General features: G+C 54.7%; 1 protein-coding gene across 1 annotated transcript; it reads left to right on the forward strand.

Moving 5' to 3' along the window:
• Nucleotides 1-4,650: 4,650 nt before the first annotated feature.
• On the forward strand, nucleotides 4,651-10,260 carry NPTX1 (neuronal pentraxin 1). The gene is made up of 5 exons (XM_032797257.2): nucleotides 4,651-5,223; nucleotides 5,558-5,762; nucleotides 6,532-6,776; nucleotides 7,276-7,455; nucleotides 8,250-10,260. The coding sequence occupies exons 1-5, from the start codon at nucleotides 4,774-4,776 to the stop codon at nucleotides 8,469-8,471; spliced, it is 1,302 nt and encodes a 433-aa protein (XP_032653148.1). The 5' UTR covers nucleotides 4,651-4,773; the 3' UTR covers nucleotides 8,472-10,260.
• The last annotated feature ends 11,654 nt before the right edge of the window (nucleotides 10,261-21,914 follow it).

Genomic DNA, 21,914 nt, shown 5'->3' on the forward strand with positions numbered 1-21,914 from the left:
TTTTCCTGCTGCCTGCTATGGTAAGGAACACTCCACCTTAAAAGCACAGAATGTCTTTTCTAATTATCACACAGTACCAATTTTCACATTGATCTAACAATGGATTGTGGATTTTAGAGAGTGGGGGGCAGGGGGAATCAGCTTTAAACAGAAACTGCCTAGCAAACTTAGCCATGGAGCAGCAATAGCTCATTCTGAGCTCATTTAGTGCTCCTTGTCCCATCCTATGCCTTAAAAAACTGTAAAAGGAACTCAGCTCTCCCTGTTTGTGGGACATGTCTAGCAAGAGGTACAGAGGGCATTACTCTGTAATCCTGGGTAAAGATACTTTCTCCATTGTGTTCTTACCCAGAATAACCCTCAGGTGCCAAGTTCCTCCCTAAAGCACATTTTTGGATGAGTTATAGACATATACAATCCAGGGGTCACAGAAACAGGGATCAGGGAATCTCTGCTCCCCCCTGGATCCTTAAAGATAGCACTAGCACAATCTACAGCTAAATTACTTATCAGCTGACTCCTCTTTGATGGACAGGCAAAAGGGGCAGGGATTTCTCACTAATTGAAGCCTAACCATTATGATTTCCCATCTCAAAGCTCCCTGTTCCCATAATGGATTGTGCTGTCCCCATTGCAGAGAGGAGAATTATCTGTGAAATTAACACTACCCCAGAGGAGGGTGCGTTATGTACAGCAGACTTCCTGAACAAGAGAGACTGTTCCGCAGCTCATTGCTCTCTGGGGCTCCAGCTTCCAGGATTAAAGAGATTTGTTCACTTTTTTTTAATCCTTTTTATATTTGTAATTCTGTTGTTCTCACCCAAGGTTAGCATTGGACAGATTGAGTATTTACATATATTACCACTTCCTCAGGAAGTGGGCTTTGGCAAAGGTTATTGTGAAGGCAGGAATCTCAGTCCCTAGAGGGAGCAGCTTGAATTGCTTTGAAATAATGTAATATCCTCCCTTCTAGCCACCCCTCACATGCACACAGTGTCCCTCTGGCTGATATTCAGCACCAAGTCATCTGGAGGGGTCCTAGCCAGTGGTGTCTGGCAGGCCTCAGTTACAAAGGCAAATCTGCTCTTTGGAGGTGGTGAGGGAATGTTTAAAAATAAAAGGAGCTTGCCCTGTACATCTACTAAATCCACAAAAGCAATAACAGACCCTGGTGCATGATGCAACTTTTCTGAAGAAGTTGGCAATGGGTGACAGGGGATGGATCAGTTCTTGATAATTGCCCTGTTCTGTTCATTCCCTCTGGGGCACCTGGCATTGGCCACTGTTGGCAGACAGGATACTGGGCTAGATGGACTTTTGGTCTGACCCAGTACGGCTGTTCTTATGTTCTTGGTTGCTTTCCTTAGCTTTTCATTGAAGTTACAGAACCTGATGGAATATAGCAAGGGATTCACTATGCCTTTATACCAAAGACCATGCCCTCTCCTCAACTGTGAAGAGAGCAATGCAGAAACCATTTGCTTGAGGAACAGTAACTATCATATATTTTCCCCCGTGCATGAGGTGAACCTCAAAACTTTGGATCTAACTCTCATATTAAATCTACAGGACTTTGCTTAGCTAGGAGGAAAGCACAGAGATAGATAAGAATGGTTTCTGAGAAGGAACCTTTAATGTTTCAGTCTATTGTAAGGAGACTCACAGGGGACAGCTGGAATTAATTAAACGCTTGCATCAGAACTTCTGTCAAACTGATTCACACTGTCACTCACACAAACTATGAAAGGCTCTCTTTGTACTCCACCTCCTGGAGAGATCTTACTAGGCCAGGACAGCAGCCTGCAATGGAAGGTAAAAGGAGGAAGGGGTTGGGAAGTTATGTAATACTCTTTCTCTGCAGTACAGTGTTCCCAGACTGGAAGTCCTTGCATCCCTTCACCCACTTCACTAATCAAAATTCAGTGGCTTCACTCCATTTAAATCAGTGGACTCTTACACCAGGGCAGACTTTGGCCCTGAATGTTCTGTTACTTAAAAAACTGACATGTGGCCAGACCACTGAGCTGGCTCAATGCATATAGGGAGGGGCTCTGGGCAAACAATAACTCAAATGTCATCAATGCGAACTACTACCAGCCATTTTCCTTTCCAGCACCCAGGACAGGACTCATTTGGAGAGTCAGAATGTGCACATTGAACCATATGGTCACCAGAGAGAAAACCCCACTTTTCTGCCCATAACAAAAAGAAACAAACCAACCAACCATGCAGAATGGCTGGAGGAAAGAGATGCAGATTATTTTATCTGTAGGCCTCTATGAATGTGTGAAGAAATGACAGTGACGGATGCATCATAAAAACATGATAGATAGGTAGATCTGAATTCATCCTAACACAGTCTGCTCTAATTTTCAGATACTCACCAGCTGGTATAAACTTTTATTAGTGAGTGGAGATGGGAAACAATAACACATCTAGATTAGACAAGGCAATATGTATCATGGACCATAAAGAAGCTTATTCTATCTTGCAGCAGCCTGTACCACTCTGAAAGCACCCCAGATGCTCTCATGCAAATCTCACAACTTCCATTCAAAGAAGAGCTCTGTGGGTTCCCATCTGAAGGGAAGGGTGGTGAGGAATGGATACAAACAGAAATGCCACATCCTCAGTTCTCAAGACTTGAATAACAGTCAGCCTTGACTGAAGTACTGAAGCTAAAAAGGCAGCAATTTCTCTGAGTAACCGTGGCTACCACGAACCCTCACCAAGGCCTTTCATTTTGTCATTTCATTTGTTTTCCCATTTCAATAAAAATTCTCTCTCACTCCACAACCAAGTTATGTGTCAACACCACTGTGCTACAAATGTGAGTCCTGTGTTCCTGAAACTGACAAAGCCAGATGCCCAGTCTAGACCAACTGTGCTTAGGGCAGGACTTGGGGGTGGGGGTGGGGGGTTGAGCTGGGGTCGCTAATCCACCTTCAGGCTCCCCTGATGGCGCCAGCTGGAGGCTGATTTAGTCTCTGGCACTAGAGCAGGAAGAGTCACCTAGGCAGGGGACTGATTGCTGATTGCCAGTGCCCAGTGTTTCCTGGTCACACCCTTCACTCACCCTGGCCCCCAGGAACACCCTTTTATGAATTATGATCATTACTATTAATGTTGGTTGATGGGAGGGCCCCGAACTTCAGTCAGGGATCAGACCCTCCCCCATATTGTGCTAGACACTCTGTACACAGGGGCAGGTGGCACAGAGCCAGCTTGCCAGCTGGGTACCCCCAGGGGTCCCTCTGCAGCGGGGGATCGCCAGCTGTGCATGGCCTGAGCCCACAGCAAAGGGCCCAGGTTCTGGCCCAGACTGTTCACACGGGTGGCGGAGTGGAGCGTTTCACTTGGCTCAGGCGCTCGGCTCGAGGGGGTCCCCTTCCTGGGAAAGCTCCTGCCTTCAGCAAGCCCCTGGCAGGCGTAAGCGCTGTTCCGGCGAGCCAGGCCAACAGGATGCGCCAGATTCTCCTCTTCCAGCCCCGGCACTCCATCCTGTGACCGCCCCTGGTCTAGCGCCCCGGGACTCCGAGCCTGGGAACGCCGCTCGCTTCCCGGTAGAGCTGGGCGCCTGGCCCGCCCCGGCCCCGCTCGGCTGAGCCCCTGGAGCGCTGGCAGGAGCCCAGCGGCAAAGCCAAGGCTCGGCCTTCGCGGCAACGCGGCCTCCGCGGGCCGGATTAACAACCCCTTTTCCCGGCAGGCTTCAATTTCCGCGGGCCCGGGGGTGGGCACCCCAAAGCCATGCCAGGGGCTGGCTTGCTGGAGAAGAGCCTGCGCTGAGCCCCGCACAGGAGCCCACGGCACCCCTCTCCTGGCTCCCCCCGCGTGCGTCCACACACCCCTGCGTGTACACCCCCCCACTCCTCCCGCGTGCATCCAACCCCCCCCCGCGTGTACACACCCACCACTACCCCCCGGCTCTGCACACTCTCCCTGCGTGCGTCCACACACACTCCCGGCTCCGCACGCACCCCTGTGTGTACAAACACACCCAGACCACTACCCCCCAACTCCGCACACTCCCCCCGCGTGCGTCCACACACACTCCTGCGTGTACACATACACGCCCACACCACTACCCTACCCCCCAGCTCCGCACACTCCCCCCCGCGTGCGTCCACACACACCCCTGCGTGTACACACACCCCCCCACATCACTACCCCTGGCTCCGCACACTCCCCCCGCGTGCGTCCACACACACCCCTGCGTGTACACACACACGCCCACATCACTACCCCTGGCTCCGCACACTCCCCCGGCGTGCGTCCACACACACCCCTGCGTGTACACACACACGCCCACACCACTACCCTACCCCCCAGCTCCGCACCCTTCCCCCGCGTGCGTCCACACACACCCCTGCGTGTACACAAACACACACACACTTCCCCCTGCGTGCGCACACACACCACTACCCCCGCGCGCATGCTGGTTACCCCCCCTCCAGTGACCCCTCCCCTTCCAGGCACTGTCCCATGGAGCGCGTGTCTGTGCGAGAGTTCTGCCGCAGAGGGAGGGGGGAGCCCCGCCAGCTCCAGCGGGCAGGACCCTCCCCCTCCCGGACTTCCTTCCCCAACGCGAGCCGCCAGCCAGGCAATTAAACCGGGATTCCACCCCGTCGTGACGTCAATGGCGGCGTAGCCCCGCCCGCGGGCTATAAAGCAGCCCGCTTACCGCAGTCGGCTCGGCAGTTTGCTGGACAGCTCCCGGGTGCTGAATACTAGGACGGGGCTCGGCGTGGGGGGAACTTGGCTCCAGCACCAGCCATGCCTGCGGGGGCCCCGTGCAGCCTTTTCTTCGCCTCTGTCCTCTTGCTGAGGGCATGCGCCCAGAGCTTCGGCCAGACGCGCTTCATCTGCACCTCGGTGCCGGTGGATATGGACATGTGCACCTCCTCCCTGCCGAGCAGCGGCACGGCAGAGGAGCTGCAGACCACCGTCCTGCAGCTCCGGGAGACTGTGCTCCAGCAGAAGGAGACCATCATGAGCCACAAAGAGACCATCAGGGAGCTGACCACCAAGCTGGGCAGGTGTGAAAGCCAGAGCCTGCCGGAGACTGGCCCCAGCGAGTCCAAAACGGGCGGGGGATCCAGCCGCAAACAGCCCAGCTCGTCCAAAAACACCATGGGGGATCTGTCTCGGGCGCCAGCTGCGGAGACCTTGAGCCAACTTGGGCAAACTTTGCAGTCACTCAAGACGAGACTAGAAAACTTAGAGGTACCCGTATTTTCTGTTCTTTCCTAGAGCTAGACAGAGGGGGACGGGACGATCCTATTTCTGACTCTACCCGGTGCACATCTTAGCCCCAGGGTAACCTGTAATGGTGCGGCGTTGTCCCGTCTGCGGGGCAAATGCAGCAAGGTGGAGCGCAGCCCAAAACGTGGCTCCGGCTCCGGTGTTCGCTTTAGTTTAATTAAGCTAGGTCGCTTGTTTGGTAAGAGCTAAATGAGTTTAACTCTCAGCTGGTGAGCGCCGGAGCGTGTCCCGGGTAAATACCTCTCGGGGTTAATGTGGCTTGTAACAATCCACTTATTCTCTTTGCTCCCCGCAGCAGTTTAGTAGGATCAATTCCTCAGGCCAGACCAACCACCTGCGGGACGTGCTTCAGAATAAAATAGACGATTTAGAGAAGCAAGTTCTGTCCAGAGTGAACAGCCTGGAGGAAGGAAAGTTAACGAAGAACGAGTCGGAGGAACGAAGCAAAATAGAGAGCACGCTCACTTCCCTGCACCAGCGAATCAGTGACCTGGAGAAAGGTAACGGGTCGGGCTGCAGCTGGCCCGGCGGGTTTTAAACGCACCGTTCCCAACCCAAACCCTAGCGAGGGCGAGATAAAAACATCACCCCCCCAACGAGCCGCGGGATTGAAGTTCTTCTCTCCAAGCAGGGGCCCTGTTTTAAACCCCGAGTCTGGTTTCTTGTCCCTTGGCGAGACCTGGCGGCTGGGGGCGCGGGGCGAAGGGGCCTGCTTAGCTCACCAGCTATCCGGGAAGCGCTCTAACCCCGCCGTGTTGTGTCCTGGCCCCTGCACATCTGCCCACGAGAAAACCCACAACTGGCCCATTAGAAACCATTGCGCTTTGGACGCGTCTGGGTCCCGCGCCTCTGCGGGGCTCTCGTTTAGGTGAGCTGGGGCGGGTGCTCTGCGCCCTCCTGCCTCCCAACCTCCAGCGAGCGGCGGGATTACCAGTGCCGGCTCGTTGCGCCTTGGGGCCCTGCCTGGGCGGTTGATTGGGGCAGGTCCCCCGGCTTTCCGGCGGAGATGGAAGCAGGCTGCGGGGGGGACCCCAGCTCCCCAAGCGCAGTGCAATGGCCCGGGCTGAGCGCAGCAGCGGGCTGGCGGGGTTGGGACGGTGCCATCTTAAGGCTTGTTACATAACGGGGGGAGGGAGGAGGATGCGGGGGTGGGAGGAAAGGAAGGGCTCCCGGGCAGCCCCTGGCGTCGCTAGCCTTGGTCCTGAGAAGGGGCGGCCCGGCCGAGCTGTCTCTCCGCCGGGTGAGCAACCCCGCGCTCTCCCCGGGCAGGGCAGAAAGAGAGCCGGCCGGCCGACAAGTTCCAGCTGACCTTCCCGCTGCGGACCAACTACATGTACGCCAAGGTGAAGAGGAGCCTGCCCGAGATGTACGCCTTCTCCGTGGGCATGTGGATCAAGTCCAGCGCCTCGCCCGGCGTGGGGACGCCCTTCTCGTACGCGGTGCCGGGCCAGGCCAACGAGCTGGTGCTCATCGAGTGGGGCAACAACCCCATGGAGATCCTCATTAACGACAAGGTAGGCTGGGCCCCCTCAGAACCCCTGGCTCTCCGCTCTGCTCCCCGCGCGTGGGATCCCCGCCGCTCCCACGGGGATGGAGTGGCGTGTCTCACCCCACTCCCCGTGCACTGGGGACAGGGGCAGGGAGGGGGAGCCAGGCCCCAGGAGGCCCAGGACTGACAAACCCAAACGCTTGGCCCCTAGCTCGGATAAGACCCGCCCTGCGCCGGAGATTGGGGCTAGTGCAGCCGGTGAAGTCCGGGTCCCTGTCCGAGTTCGCAGAATGGGCCCGATCCTGCGCCACTTCAGCTCCCTGGCAGCTTCGCCACTGACCTCACTGGGAGCAGGGGCAGGGCCCGGCGGCCCCCTCTCCGGGCCGTGGAGCTCCCTGAGTCGCAGCGGACTCGGCTCCGAGATGGGGAAGGCTCGGGCTGATCTAGGGACCTCTCTGACTCGGCGGCCCCGGGGCTGCAGTAACCCCCGTCGCTGTCTCCCGCCTCCGCCCCACCCCTCACAGGTCGCTAAGCTCCCGTTCGTCATTAACGATGGGAAGTGGCACCATATCTGCATCACCTGGACCACGCGGGACGGCGTGTGGGAGGCCTACCAGGACGGCGCGCAGGGGGGCCACGGAGAGAACCTGGCTCCCTACCACCCCATCAAACCGCAGGGGGTCCTGGTCCTGGGCCAGGAGCAGGTAAGGTGCCGCCAGCGCAGGCAGCAGGGGCCGGCGCACAGCCCCGGGGTCCAGAAAGCCGGGGCTGCAGGGGAGGGGGCCTCAGGTCAGGGCTGGGAGAGGGGGAGTGACCCGAGGGCGAGGGAGAGGAGGGGGATTGTGTGTGTCTCTCTCTCTCTCTCTCTCACCCACGCACACCCCTAGCACTGGCAGAGGGGAGAACATCTCTCTCAAGCACAATCTTTCAGAAGGGCTGGGACTAGGGGTGCTGGGGCAGCTGCTGCACCCCCTGGCTTGAAGTGGGTTCCATCCCATCCAGGGTTTTCAGTTTGGTACAATGGCTCTCAGCCCCCACTCTACAAATGGTTCCTACAGTCACACACACACACCCTGGCACGCTCACTGCCTGCGGCACGCACAGCCCCCGGCCTCCTGGCTGCCGGACGCCCTGGCAGACTTTGCGGTGGGTGGGGGGCAGTGGCTTCTCCCCCCCCCCCCCCCCCGCGAAGGCTGCGGGGACAGTGCGGCGCAGCGGTTGCAGAAGGGGGCTCGAGGGAGGCGGCTGGTTTTCCCTTAGCGGTGGAGGGGAACTTGACTTGACAGGGGTTCGCGCTGATCCCCGGGCCTTGGGAGAGCCAGGCTGCCCCGCGCCGGTTCCCCAGCTGCGCTCCCCGAGCGGGACTTGTCACCCGCTGGGCACAGGAGCCAAGAGGCGACTCGGGCCCTGGTTCCAGGGGACTCCGAGCCAAGCGCTGGCGGGCAGCAGGGGCGCGAACCGCCCTGGCCCCTGTGACCCGCTGTTGAATTTCTCCAAGGACACCCTGGGCGGGGGGTTCGACGCCACCCAAGCGTTCGTGGGCGAACTGGCCCATTTCAACATCTGGGACCGGAAGCTCAGCCCCGGGGAGATCTACAACCTGGCCACGTGCAACACCAAAGCCCCCGCCGGCAACGTCATCGCCTGGTCCCAGACCAACATCGACATCTACGGGGGGGCCACCAAGTGGACTTTCGAAGCTTGTCGCCAGCTCAACTAGCGGCTGGAGCGCGCCCCCCCCCCGCAAGGAATCAAGGACTCAAGTCTGTCCCCCTCCCCCGCCCGTCTGTGCAAAGGCAAACCCAGCAAAGCCCCAGGCCCCGGCCTTGCCCGCCAAGCGGGGCGCGCTCCCGTCGGGGGCCGGCCCCGGGCAGCCCCGAGCTGCGCCACCCACAAGTAGGTGAGAGGGGTGGTTCGTTCTTCTTCGCTCTGTCTCTGGAGCGCGGCGTCCGCGCTCCCCGCTCCCCGACCCGGCTCATTTCTGTCTGCCAACTTCTTTTGAAGCCTGCGTGCCTTGGGCTGGTGCAGCGCCTCAGCGCATCTCTTCATCTGCATCCTGGGTAAGGAGAGCGCTGCTCCTGCTCCTGCTGCTGCTCCCGCTCCCCTCCCCCGCGGCTCGTCCCCTCGTAGCCAAGCAGGGGGGCGCGTCTGCACCCCGAGAAGGGGGGGCGCTGAGTTCTCGCTCCATGCCTACCCGCACGCCCCACCCCTGAGCACCGTGGCAGTGGGGCAGAGCAGGGGGCAGCCTCGACTTGCTTCGGGCCAGGGGGTGTGGGGCTGATGCAGGAGCATCCGGTCCCCGGTTACTTTCGGGGGCGGGGGGAGGCTCCTTCCGTCTTTCAGTACCCGGGCGCGACTCCTGTTCACGTGGACTGTCTGTGCAGGAGCATGGAAGGAGGAAGACGCCCCACCCCCACCTCCCCTCCTTCCCCTATTGGGCTTGGAAGCGGAGCCGCAAACCCGGGCAGCGCTGACACCCTCGTCCCTCGCGGGGTAGCGGGACCTGCTTCCAAACCCCTCCGAGTCCCCAGGCTCCTTCCTTCTCCAGCCTGCCACCTCACTTCAACGTTTGATCAGCAGGGGCGTTTCTTGGCCAGGAACAGCCCTGCCCCTGTGGCCTAGGAACTGGGGGTTCGGGGCCCGGAGACCCCCTAGGAGCCATGTGGGATCCTGCTCCGGCTCTGACTTGCTGAAGCCAACGTACCCTCGGAGCCCTGCTGGGTCGCTGGCCAGTGATTTACCGTCAGCTCAGCTCAGGCCTCTTCCTCGGCCGCAAAGCGCCCATCCGCAGGAGCCAGAGACTCGGAGGCTACAGGGAGCTGCAGGGGTGGGGGCAAAGCAGGGGATTTGAATCCTCTGGCCACAGCAGGGGCCCGAGTGCGGGTCAGGCGCTTGCAGGTGCCCGGCCTATAGTCAAGCACTTCCCGAGCCGCGTCTGGCGTTCGGCAGCCGCCCCTCTCCAGCCGGGGGATACGGGTTAGCTCTGGCCTGGCTCTGAGCCCAGCGGCTCCTGTCCCACGTTTACCGGGGCGAGTTACAAAGGATGGGCTGTTTATGGAGCCTTGTACGGGGCCATCCCCACCCCCCAGCTTTGCGGCACCCCTGGATTCCCGCAGAGGCAGCGGGGGAGGGGAGGCGGGCTTTGACATTCCCGTGGGTGCTTCGTCTCGGTTCCCTGGCCTGCTTGCAGGGGCTGCAGGGGGGGCGGGTTGCCCGAGCGATGTTCATGCCATAGAATGTCCCAATTCCCAGCAGGAAGGTGGCTGGGGAGCAGCGTTATCCCTCCCCCTCCAGCTAAACTGCTCCGGGCTTTAGTCTTCAAAACACGTTCAGGTCCCGCTGGCCTTCAACCCAGCAGCCCCGCGACTTCTGGGAACTGTCCCTTCAGCACAGGGGGGGGGTCCCGGAGCTGTCCCTTCAGCACCCCCGGAGCTGTCCCTTCAGCACCACGTCCCCCCCAACTGTCCCTTCAGCACAGGGCGGGGGACCCGGAGCTGTTTCTTCAGCACCACGGCCCCCCCAACTGTCTCTTCAGCACAGGGCGGGGGGGCCCGGAGCTGTCCCTTTAGCACCACGCCCCCCCAACTGTCTCTTCAGCACAGGGCGGGGGGGCCCGGAGCTGTCCCTTTAGCACCACGCCCCCCCAACTGTCCCTTCAGCACAGGGCGGGGGGGCCCGGAGCTGTCCCTTTAGCACCACGCCCCCCCCAACTGTCCCTTCAGCACAGGGCGGGGGGGCCCGGAGCTGTCCCTTCAGCACCACGCCCCCCCAACTGTCCCTTCAGCACAGGGCGGGGGGCTGTGGAGCGGTCCCTTCATCGCAGAGCAGGGGGCCCTGGAGCTGTCCCTTCAGCACCACGCCCCCCCCAGCTGTCCCTTCAGCACCATGGCGCCCCTCCCCCACGGAACTGTCCATCCAGCGTCAGGCTACCCCGCACCCACGCTCCGGGGAGCTCCGGGCCTGGAGTCACCTGGCCCTTTCCCTCCTTGGGGGCCCCTAATGCCCGAACACTTTAAAGAACGGAGAGAGGACGAAGCTCCTCCATCAAGTCCGTTCCTCCCTACCCCTGCTGCTCCCTGATGCACTGACTGAACCACGCCTCTCTCAGGTAACGTCGTTTTATAAAATACGAAGCACTGCAGAAGCAGTGTCTGTTTTGCCTAGCTACACAGGCACCCTACGTGTGACAGCTGTCAAATAGCTTTTACTGTCCCCTGAAAGTTTAGCTACCCTCAATCGTCAGCCTTTCTGCTTTTGATAACACAGGATAATATTTCTCTTACTGTACAAGGAAGTTTATTACCAATAAAAGGTATTTTTATGACGGAGAAAAAAATAAAAGGATATAAAATTAACTGAGCGTCCCTGAAAAATACTTTAAGACTCTACAGTGTCGGTGGGTGATAAAGAGAAGCTTATTTTGAAATAATAGATATATTCTGTATGGTTTCCCTTTAGAACTCTTGGTCTGCAGGAGACCAGCGCCTAGCCCGCTTCTGAACCCCATCTTCGGTGGTAGGGTTGGGTGAGGCAGAGAGAATTCACACGAGGCTGAACCAGCCTTTATGACAAACTCCAAAGATGTGGCAAATAAATATGCAAGGTGGAGGGACATGGAATATGCAGTTCAAGGTTGATGCTGCTTTCCAGGGCTGATCCTACTCAAGCCAGGAGAGAGCTGGTCACATGACCAGCTGTTTTAAAACACAGCATTGAGATGCAGAGAAATCACCATCCACAAAACAAATCAAGTTACCTTGATACCAAAACGTGGACCAGGGCAGCATATTTTAACTGTGCTCTTAAAAAAACCCCAACATTGTAAGTTCAGTTTGTTGAGCTAGTAACTGGAAACTGGTGGCTCCAGCTATCAGCAGCTTAAGCACAATTTGCTGCTGGAAAAACTAATAATTGGAAAAAATAAACCCACAGTCCTAATTGCATCTGATTTGCCAAAAAGAATGATATTATGTATATACTGTACAGAATGGTAGAAAATAAATATCTGAATTTGTCATTATTTTGCTAACCAAAGCTGTACATTTTCCCTATGACTTGCTATCAGTCTTTTTGGGTTCTGAATGGGTTATTAATATATCACACAGCCACAATCCACATCAGCAGGTCTGGAAATGCACTGTTTCTACTTGTATTCATGCTTTTTTCATTTTATTGCTGAAATTTACATGAATTGTTGAGTTTATTTTTACACAATAAAGAGTGAAGAAAGCCACTGGCCTCTCTTTCCCATGTTCTGTGAACTGTCCTGACTAGCCACCTGACAGGTCTCTTACTGGGATGATGGGCAGGGCTGGGCAGAGCTTGCTTGTTATTTTAGAGGAATTTCTGTCCAAGGCTCCTTGAAGCCTAAGCTAACTTGAGATTTAGACTCCCTCCCTGATGCCAGGTCTGTCCACTGAGATCATCTAGTACAGGCCACATTTGACCTTTTCTTGTACCTTAGCTTTCACAAGTGGTTCAACACCTAGTGCAATGCATCAGTTAGCCCCAGGCACCAAGTCACCTGAGTGTGGGTAAAGCGGCTGGAGAAAACAGTGGGGTGGGTGTCACTTACAAACTTTTGTTAGAATTGAATCTGAAGAAGCCCAGTCACCAAAAAAGACAACCATCGTATAAGATACAGAGCGTTCGCAGGAAAAGTCCCTTTGCATCTTCTACCATTAGTTCATGACGCTACATGTATGTTTTTTACAGCGAGGTGTATAAATGATATGTTCCTATATTTATATGCCTATAACATTGGATTTGTGTGTTACCATTCATGCTAAAGCTATCATAAGGCCTTTCATGCTAAGGAGGCAGATATTGGTAATGCATTCCTGATTTTTTAAAAAAGGCTTCAGAGGCATCCTCGCAGTTACAGACCAGTAACCCTAACTTCAATACCAGACAAATCGATTGAAATTATGATAAAGAACAGAATTATCAGACAGACAGACAGACAGACATGATGCATTGAGGAAGAGTCAATGCAGCTTTTGTAAAAGGAAAAAAAAATCACACCCCACCAGTCTATTAGAATTCTTTAGGTGAGTCAACAAGCAGGTGGACAAAGGTGATCCAGATGATACAGAATAGTTGGCCTTTCAGAAGCCCTTGACACCAAACATTCTTAGCAAACTAGTAGGATAAGAGGGAAAGTCCTCTCATGGATCAGTAACTAGTTAAAAGATGGGAAACAAAAGGTAGGAATAAATGGTCAGTTTTCAGAATGGAGAGATATAAATAGCAGGGACTCCCAAGGATCTATATTGGGACCAGTGCTGTTCCCCATATTCATAAATGATCTGGAAAAAAGGGAGTAATCAGTGAGGTGGCAAAGTCTGAAGATGATACAAAATTACTCAAGATACCTAAGTCCAAAGCTGACTGCAAAGAGTTACAAAGAGATCTCACTAAACTTGGTGACGAGGCAACAAAATGGCAGATGAAATTCTATGTTGATAAGTGCAAAGTAATGCACTTGGGAAAATACATTCCCAAACTATACAAATGGCGGGATCTAAATTATCGTTTATCACTTAAGAAAGATATCTTAGAGTCATTATGAGCAGATGTTTTCAAAGAACTATCCAATGTGCAGCACCAGTCAAAAAAGCCAAAAGAATGTTGGTAACCATTAGGAAGGAGATAGCTAGTAAGACAGAAAATATCATAATGCCATTACATAAATCTCTGGCGTGCCCACACCTTAAATACAGCACACAGTTCTGGTTACCCCATCTCAAAAATGAATATTACAACTGTTCAGTTAGGTGCTGTGCATGGTTTGGCTGAACATCCACAATTTCTACAGGAGATGGGCCTCCTGTTGCTCTGCAGGAAGCTCTCTGGACGAGCGAGGAGTGGCAGCAGTGTAAGGGCGTCCCAGCCAGGGCAAAGGCACACGTGCCAAATCTGAATGTCCTAACAATCACCATCTCAGTGAGACAGGAACCAAAGAGGCAAAGGTGAGGGCATGAGCAAGGGCAAGGCAGGTCAGGGAGCAGGATACAGGGTCCCAGACTTTGGTAGCAAGATCATAGTCCCAGGTATTTCTGGTGCTGTGGAGCACCTGGGGCACTGCCCAGCTGCAGCCTGCTCCATCCCAGGTGGCAGGGCTCAGGGGAAGCTGTATCTACATCCACTTTACAGTCTCTGCTAAGGACATCCCTAAACATTTGGCTTCCATTTTCTTCATGTCCTTCTGCCTTCTGGTTGTCAGGGAAACTGCTTCCTTTGGAAGCGGCTGTCATCCACCCAGAGCATGTGAAACTGCCATAAAAGCCTTTTCTCCCCAGGAGGGTTTGGTACCTTAATCTGCCTTGTTCCTTCTGGGCTTGTTTCAAGTAAAAAAAAAAAAATCCTTGAAGAAGGGAGAGGGTGCCCCAAACTGGATTGCTGGCCTGATTTTGTTCTAGGGCAACCAGAGTATATGTCTAGCCTGAGGATTATTCTACGAGAGGCAATAAAGGCCTGAAGCATGTGCAGCCAGCCATGGCTGGAACAGACGCAGTCACGAGCATTTGGTACCCTTGGCAGAGAATGGGCAGCCCTAAGGCTCCTCCAGTGGCAAAGGTACAGTGATACAGCATATCAAACCCATGCCAGGGTAATTTGCCCAGCCCCCCAGGGACAGGCAGGAAGTGAGACACGTCCCTCAATAGTGACTTTTCCAGCTGATTAAAGAGACTGTGCAGATGGGTTGCCAGCAGAGTCCCATCCAAGACTCCTTGATCAGGAGGCTGGGGACTAACGTGGGCAAGAAGTTACAGCCGCGCAATGAGAGGGATCGAGGAAGGAAGCAGAGGAGAGAAAACACAGCCTGGGGCAGATGGATTCCCAGTCACCGTCTTTGCTAGTATCCTGCTTATTCTGGGCACATCCCGAGTTCCTCAGGTTCTCTCTAGATTTGGGAGGAATTTACATGAGCACCCTCAAAGCCCAGTGGAAGGACTTGGCATTGTACAGGGAGCCACGGTCACGTCAGGACATTGAGATCATACACACACTCCCCCCATTACGATAGACGAGTTAACGTTCTCCGGGGCTGCTCTGAGGTTGTAAAACAAAATGTACCCAGGAACTAAGAGCCATAGCAAACCTCAGCACCTTCCACTCCACCGGCAAGAGTCATTTCTCTGACCTTTCTTTCTCTAACACACACACACACACACACACACACACACACACACACACACACACACACACACACACACACACAGGAAAACCCCCCCTCCCCACCAAAAGAAGATACTCCACTCCCCAGGCTTCTCCCCCTTGGGGAGAGGAGGAGAGAACAAACACCCTTGGACACAGCTTTAGTCACATTGCTAATGCACTGCTTGCAGGTCTTCAGATACTACAACGAGGAGTGTGGTGTAAGAACACACACAGAACAGCATAGATAGATATCCCAGGATACCAACATCCTCTCCTCCAATGTCACGTGCCCAACAATTCAGTACTTGCCAATGTACATTTCATATGTTTTATAAAAATCTCTCTGCTCCAAGGACAGGCTGCTCAACCCCAGTATCAGTGGAAGTAGTTTACATCTTTGCAATGGAAATGCTATTGTTATTTAGCAGAATTCATGGCTGATTCTGTCCTGTGATTAGTCACTCATCTCCCCAAGACACTCCCTGGTTCTCAGAGCAAAGACTTTCCAAGGGAAACATCATATTAGTTGCACTCAAATATTTCAGTTGCTGGGGTATAAAGCTACTGTGCCCACCCTCGAGTCCAGAAAAGGAACACAATACCAGAAGCTGCAGGTTTATATGGCATTACAGTTTAAATAAAAAATATACACACTGAAAGGCACCTCTCACCAGCAGGGGGGAAATGCTGCTCTGATTAAAATGACCTTCTCCTGCCCCCCTAGAGTAGCAGGCAGCGCTGTGGCCAGTGTTAAAGGCTGTATGTGGAGGTAGGAGTGTAATAGAGAGGGTGGAGGATTGCAGGACAGGTCAGGGTCAAAGCAAATGGGTGCAGCTGAAGGTGGGAGGGAAGCCCTGGACCAGCAGGGGTTAAGCAGGGCAGGAGCAAGATGCATTGGCACAACTGCTGCAGGGTGCATGGCACCTGCTCACACCATGTCCAGTTCTCAAGCCTGCACTCTCACCCCCTTGCTTTCATAGCTATGGAAACTCACCTAGCACTGTAGATCCCTGATCTGGGTGGGGGCTATTGGGCCCTACCATTGTCTAGATATTAAATAATAACATCCCTGAAATAAAGGGGATGTTTCATTCCAGGTGCGAGGGCCCTTGGCTGACATCACAGGGTGTGAAGGATGATTTTTACCTCTGGCATCTTCTGCCCTGCCTATGGCTCTGCCGAGTTACCTGCGCCGGCCTCTAGAAAAGAGAATTTCTGACTCACTTCATAGAGAACACAAATGTGGAGCATGACGGGCATGATTTATGCAAATCAGCATGTAAATCAGGCTGGGAAAGCTTCAGCCGGACTGCAGCTGCACAATCAGTGCGGAGCAATAGCTCAAGAGAAACTGTTTAATGGAGGCTTTTGCCCACCACATGAAGATCTGCATAAGGAAAAGGCAAAGGACCAGCAGATATGGGCTACCTCCCAGTCCCCCAGCTGCTGGAGGCTGCAGAGACCTGAGCAGACTAATGGTCTGTAACCCAGCCCCTGTGCAGAGGGTTTGAGAGAAAGAACCAGGCTGCACTGGGCAGGTCAGACCATTCTCCTCCTACCCCATCTAGTTGCATTAAGGCTCCCTGTAACACAGAACTTGGCAGAAGCCTTTGAGTGGCATGCAGCGAGAAAGAGATGGTTTGTGTCCCGGCTTCTCTCTGTTCCTCTTGCACGCTTCTGCCCAGTTCCCATCTGCTTGGGCCTCCTTAACCTGCTGGGCTTCCTGCGTAGAGGGCTGTCCATGGAAGGGAAAGAACTTCCTGGTTACACCTTGGTGGCTGTGGAGCGTCCCCTCCCCTCCATTGAGAGAGGACACCCAGCTGCTTGTCTCCTGAATTTCTCAAGCCAGCCTCTGAATTCAGCTACAATAGGCACCTGCCATTCTCCATGAACACACTCAGCAGACACAGATGCCATCACGCCCTGCACAAGCGCTTTCTCTGGCACCTAGGATCTCTCTGCTACCTTATGTGGCTAGTTGTCAGTGCACTAAATGGCCGCATGGAAGGAACCCAGCTGGAGATCCAATGGCCAGGAGTTCAGGGGGCAGAGGGGAAGCCAAGTCAGACAAGAATAGCCCTGAGGGACTTGTTTTTCAGAGATGCCCAAAGGCCGTGTGAGAAAGGACAGCAAGGTAAGTGACCCCACGGCTCCACAATTCTCAGCAGCCCTGCACACAGCCCTGTCACTGGACTGGAACCCCATCTTTTCTGGGCAGTTGTATCACTTTACCAGGCTGCACCAGCCAGTGCTCTCCACCTGCCAATCAGGTCGTGACCTTCGAGGTCATGTACACCAGTCAGAGTTAGGTGGGGATTGGAGTAGCCCCAGCACCAGGGAGGTGGACGCCAGAGGCACTTTGGTAGGCAAAGGGAGCGTCAGTCCCGATTCCCAGCCTATTGGTTGGAAGACACTGCAGCAGCCTTCAAGATTACTCTCGCCTCCAGGACACAGCCCTGCTTAAGTGATGCTGGGCTACTGCCAGGGCAAATAGCCGTTCCAGTGGGAAACAAACAAGGGAGGGTGTTACCCTGGCTGGTGCCTAGTGCATTGAATCCAGGGGCCCTTGAGAGCGAGGGAGCAGATGGAGAGCTCAGGCTGAGTGAGGACAGGACCTACGCCTTGGGGAGTGTTCTTAAGGACAGGGTCTGACTCAGATTTACAGCCCTGAGTTGCCGCCTTCTCGGTGACACAGTGAGGAAAAAAACCCACCACACACACATTCTGCCCTCCACGGTTGGCTGTATTGCTCAAGGGACATTCCCTCTCCCCCATGAGGTGGCTGTATATTTAGAGGGACATTCCTCAACCCCAACTCCCCACAGCTGGTTCTGCCAGTAGAGGGAAAGACTAGGAGACATTTTTATTATCCACATTTATGGCAAGATCCCCCAGAAGCCCGTAAAACAAGAGAGATGGATACTGGACCCACCATCCAGAGTCCCAGCTCCACAGCCCTGACAACCTGAAGCTGCTTTACCAGGCAGAAAACAAAGACCCAGGCTCCCGTCTGTCCCAGGGGTAGGAGCGTGTGTGTGTGTGTTGGAAGCTGAGTTCCACTCATTACTGGCGCTGTCTGGAACGCAGGTTTCTGAAATGCATCTCAGCATTAGTTGCAATGTTACTGCACCCGTGTGAGGTTCAGGATTCAAGACACAAGGGAGGTCAGGTCATGTGTTTTTAGGGGACCAGCGTCTGGCCGTGGAAAGGACAAATCTTCCGTCACAGAGCTCTTCCTGAGGCCATAGTACTGTTGTTGTTTATATAACACCAAAGGCATGCAAGATGCTTCCTAATGCACAGTTAGATTAATTGGTGTAATGTGAGCCATATGTCATAGAGCAGGGTGCTCAGAGCCTGTGGCGTGATGGGAGCTCTATTAAATACACATGCAACCCATGGTAGGGAGCCTGTGTGTGGCTGGCTAAATTTCTCCGGGGGCAGTTAGTGGTGTGAATAGGTTCTCGCGCGGTCTGGCACAGGGAGGGGTGGTTGTTGCAGAGAAAAGCAGGAGTGCTTTACTGTACCCATCTGCTGAGACGGCTTTGCCTTGATTTTGCCAAAGGTGAGTCACAGTGACGGGGGAGTTAAGTACCTTGTTCCCCTCAGCTCAGCTCCTAAATGACCTCCCCTGGCAGCCTGTGGTGCTGGCGTCATCCTTCCCAGCTCCAAAGCCAAATCCCCCAAGCACTGCAGGTTCCAGCAGATCTAAGGCAGCAGCTCTGCGGATGCCAACCTGTTTTGCCTGGAAACATACATGCCTGAGCTGTAACCAGCACCAAGCGTGCTTCTCAGAGTCCTCTGGCTCCCCCTTCTCAGCAATGAGCTAGGAGCTACAAACTCAGCGAGTGCCGGGCACTGTCAGCACCTCCACTTGCTGGGACTAAATGCCAGTGACGTGCCTGACGTCACCACAGGGCTCCCAACTCCCCTAAGGACTCCATCCAGGGACTAACTGCCAAGGTAGTGGGCACGGCAGAGGAGCAGGTGGGAGGGAGAGCTGGACGGGGGCCAGGGAGACAGGAGAACATCACTAATGGCAGAGAGAGAAAGAGCACACACATGTGCCCAGGGTCACTAAAAACAGGCCACTCTGGTTTCCCTGGTCAAGACATGCAGGGCCAGAGGCAGGGCAAGCTGGTGGAACCAGGCTGTAGCTGTGAGGAGCTGGAAGGTTTCTTTCCCCACCTGGAATCACAGGGCAAGAGTCTGGTGGCATGTGAGGCTTAGCTTCAGTTGGCACAGCAAAATGGGCCCTTGCCCTGCACCTTGGGCAGACATGGAGACAAGTGTGTAAAATGCTGTCGCGTGCTACACTCACCTTGCACAAGCTGCAGGGCAGAAAGCCTGGCACCAGTCTAAGATCATCCTGTCCTGAGTCAGCCTGCACAGAGAGGTATTTCAGCTGACCCATCCAAAGAGCATCCCTTCCCCCTCCTACCCGTCTAGGGTTAGAAAGGTGCCCATCACCCTGGCATCCAGCTGCCTTCTTCAAAGCCATATCTCAGCAGTGAGATTCAAGAGGATCTAGCCCCCAGGACAGGGTAGAACCCAAAGCCCTGGAGTGGCAGGTCTCTCTCCCAAGGAGCAGCGGCAGCTCGTTAACATGTGCCATGCAGAGAAAGTAGGTCAGTAGAAGCAACAGCGAGAGGAAGAGCCGGAGCCTCTCTCTGCTCTGAAAGCCCCAGTGCAGGTTTCTTCGGGGATTTTCTGGCAGGTGAATCACTGGAAACCATGTCCTTTTAGTGATACAGATTCTTCATTTTAATTAGGCTCTGGCTGCCCACAGGATGTATTCAAATATGCACTGGTCTCATCAAGTCTAAACAAGGGGTAGGCGGCTCTCGCAAGGCAGCCGAGTGCGGGGTGATTGAGTCCAGTACAACCATTGTCTGTCACTGCAGGAACGCTGACCGGCTCTCGCTTTCCACTAGCGCTGAACTGGGCTGCTCCCTCCTCCTTGGGTTGGACATGCCCTGCTTGCCCCCATGGTCCCTGCTTTCTAGATCTGGGCGCCTCCAGCTGGAATGGAAGGATGAGAGTCTCGGTCTCTTCCCAGCTTAGCCACATCTTGCCAACAGATGCTCCGTCTTCCAGCAAGAGAGAGGGACCAGGCAGCGAGGACGTTTGCCTCCAGGCTCTGAGTGCCCTATGGCCACTGGTACGAGACCAGGCTGGGCCCCCTCAGGAGTGGGCAGGTTTGTCTCTGGCTTGCCGGAAGCCTGCACGCAACGAGGCCTGGCTCTGAGCTGGATGGCGCTGACACCGGCCAGGAGTAATGCTAATCCAGCTAGGGATGCCAGCAGCGTGAGGCCCAGGGTCTGGGGAAGAGCCTCACTGGTGCAGTAGTGCTGCCACTGTCTGGAGCTCTTGCCAGGTCCTTGTAGTGGACTTCCCTGGGCAGGGTAGATCCCATTCATGCTGGGAATTGAATTAGGTTATTGACAGGCACCTCAGGCCAGATGCTAAAGCCAAGGAAATTCCTAGTGGGTGAATAACAGACAAAAGGCCCAGACTTGTTTTCCTACGTGAACGGGTCAGAAGTCACACTCTGTGCAGCTCTGGAGAAAAGCCACTTACCAGCAGCGTGAAGGCAGCCCTGCCCCCATGCAGGCCAGAGCAGAATAAGGGATGTGAGCTGTCAATTCTGTGCTGGAGGTCAGGGAGCACTGTTATCCTGCATTTGCACAGAGCAACTGAAATGTGGACCAGCATGTGCTCCACACTAACAGCTAGTTCCCTACTGAACAGAGAACAATCCCGGTTGGAGCATTACATTGCAGGACACAAACAAGCGTGCCAAGTGCCAACGCTTTTCCCAGGATGCATCTCCCGGGGCTGCTGGGAAGATGGGCATTCAGAGTGAATGGTCAGTTGGTAGCTTGGATGAGGGGGCAGGCAGGAAGAGGTGATGCCCCTTCTAACAGCAGAGGCTGTTCAGACCCGGTCTCTCCATTCTCCCAAGTTGTTGGTTGGGGTTCTCTCCTTGGCACATTTTTTCAGACTGTAGAGTTTTGCTCTGTACATCTGTGTTCACTGTGGCACAGGAAGGATGTACAAAGGAAATGCATGGGAATGGGGGAACCTTCCCCCTTACAAAATCCCCACCAGGCATAAGACGCTGTTTTTAGGGTTAAATCCAACAGAACTGGCCATCAACCACTCACCCCCAAATACAAGCCTGATCGATAAGAGTTACACTAGCTTTCTACCCATCAGCCCTCCTGTAAAGGAGCCGTTTCCCTCTCTCTGCCCATGGACTTTCCTCTGAGGGGCCAATACGAGTGAGAGAGACTCCCTTCTGCCAGGTACAAACCCCTGAGCAAAGCAGCAGCACTGAGAGACCCAAGCAACAAGGCCTGGCAGTTTGTTTCAACAGTAAATCCACATAACTGCCAAAAATGGTCAGGCCCATCCCCTGCCACCCCAGCCCAGTCTGAGGTTAGAGACAGAGCGCCAGGGTGTCACCCAGGAACGCCCAACGTCGCTGCTATTTCACCTTCAGACAAGGCATTCAGCTGAAATGTTTGAACACGGGGGGCTAAAGTTGGGCTCTGAAATCGATATTTCAGCAGCTCAGGAACAGGGACCCAAACCCTATTTGTTGTGATCTGATTTGGTGTGCTGTGGGAACGCCTTGGGGCCAGGGCCCATCGCACCACAGCTCATACAGACCTCACGAGAAACTGCAGGTGCCTGGTCTGTCTGGAAATTGTCAGCGGCCTAAATACAGATGTAGGAATGAAATTCAGCCCCACGGACTTTGAACATGTCCATCTAAGGTACTGGGGAACTGAGGAGTCCACTCCCACCAGCACACACCCAAGGAGAGAACTACCTGCCCACCACCGTCCCACTGAGCTCAGGATGGGAAGGGCCTTTGGAGAGGAGGGTGAGCAGGAGCTGGAGGAAGCACAACAGCAAGCAGATCGCGCGAGCGAGTGCAGCACTTCTCTGCAGGAGCCCAGCCTGAAAAGGCCACTGCCCAGGCTCCGTCAAC

The sequence above is a fragment of the Chelonoidis abingdonii genome, chromosome 13 (assembly GCF_003597395.2).
Source record: "Chelonoidis abingdonii isolate Lonesome George chromosome 13, CheloAbing_2.0, whole genome shotgun sequence".
Lineage (NCBI taxonomy): Eukaryota > Metazoa > Chordata > Testudines > Testudinidae > Chelonoidis > Chelonoidis abingdonii.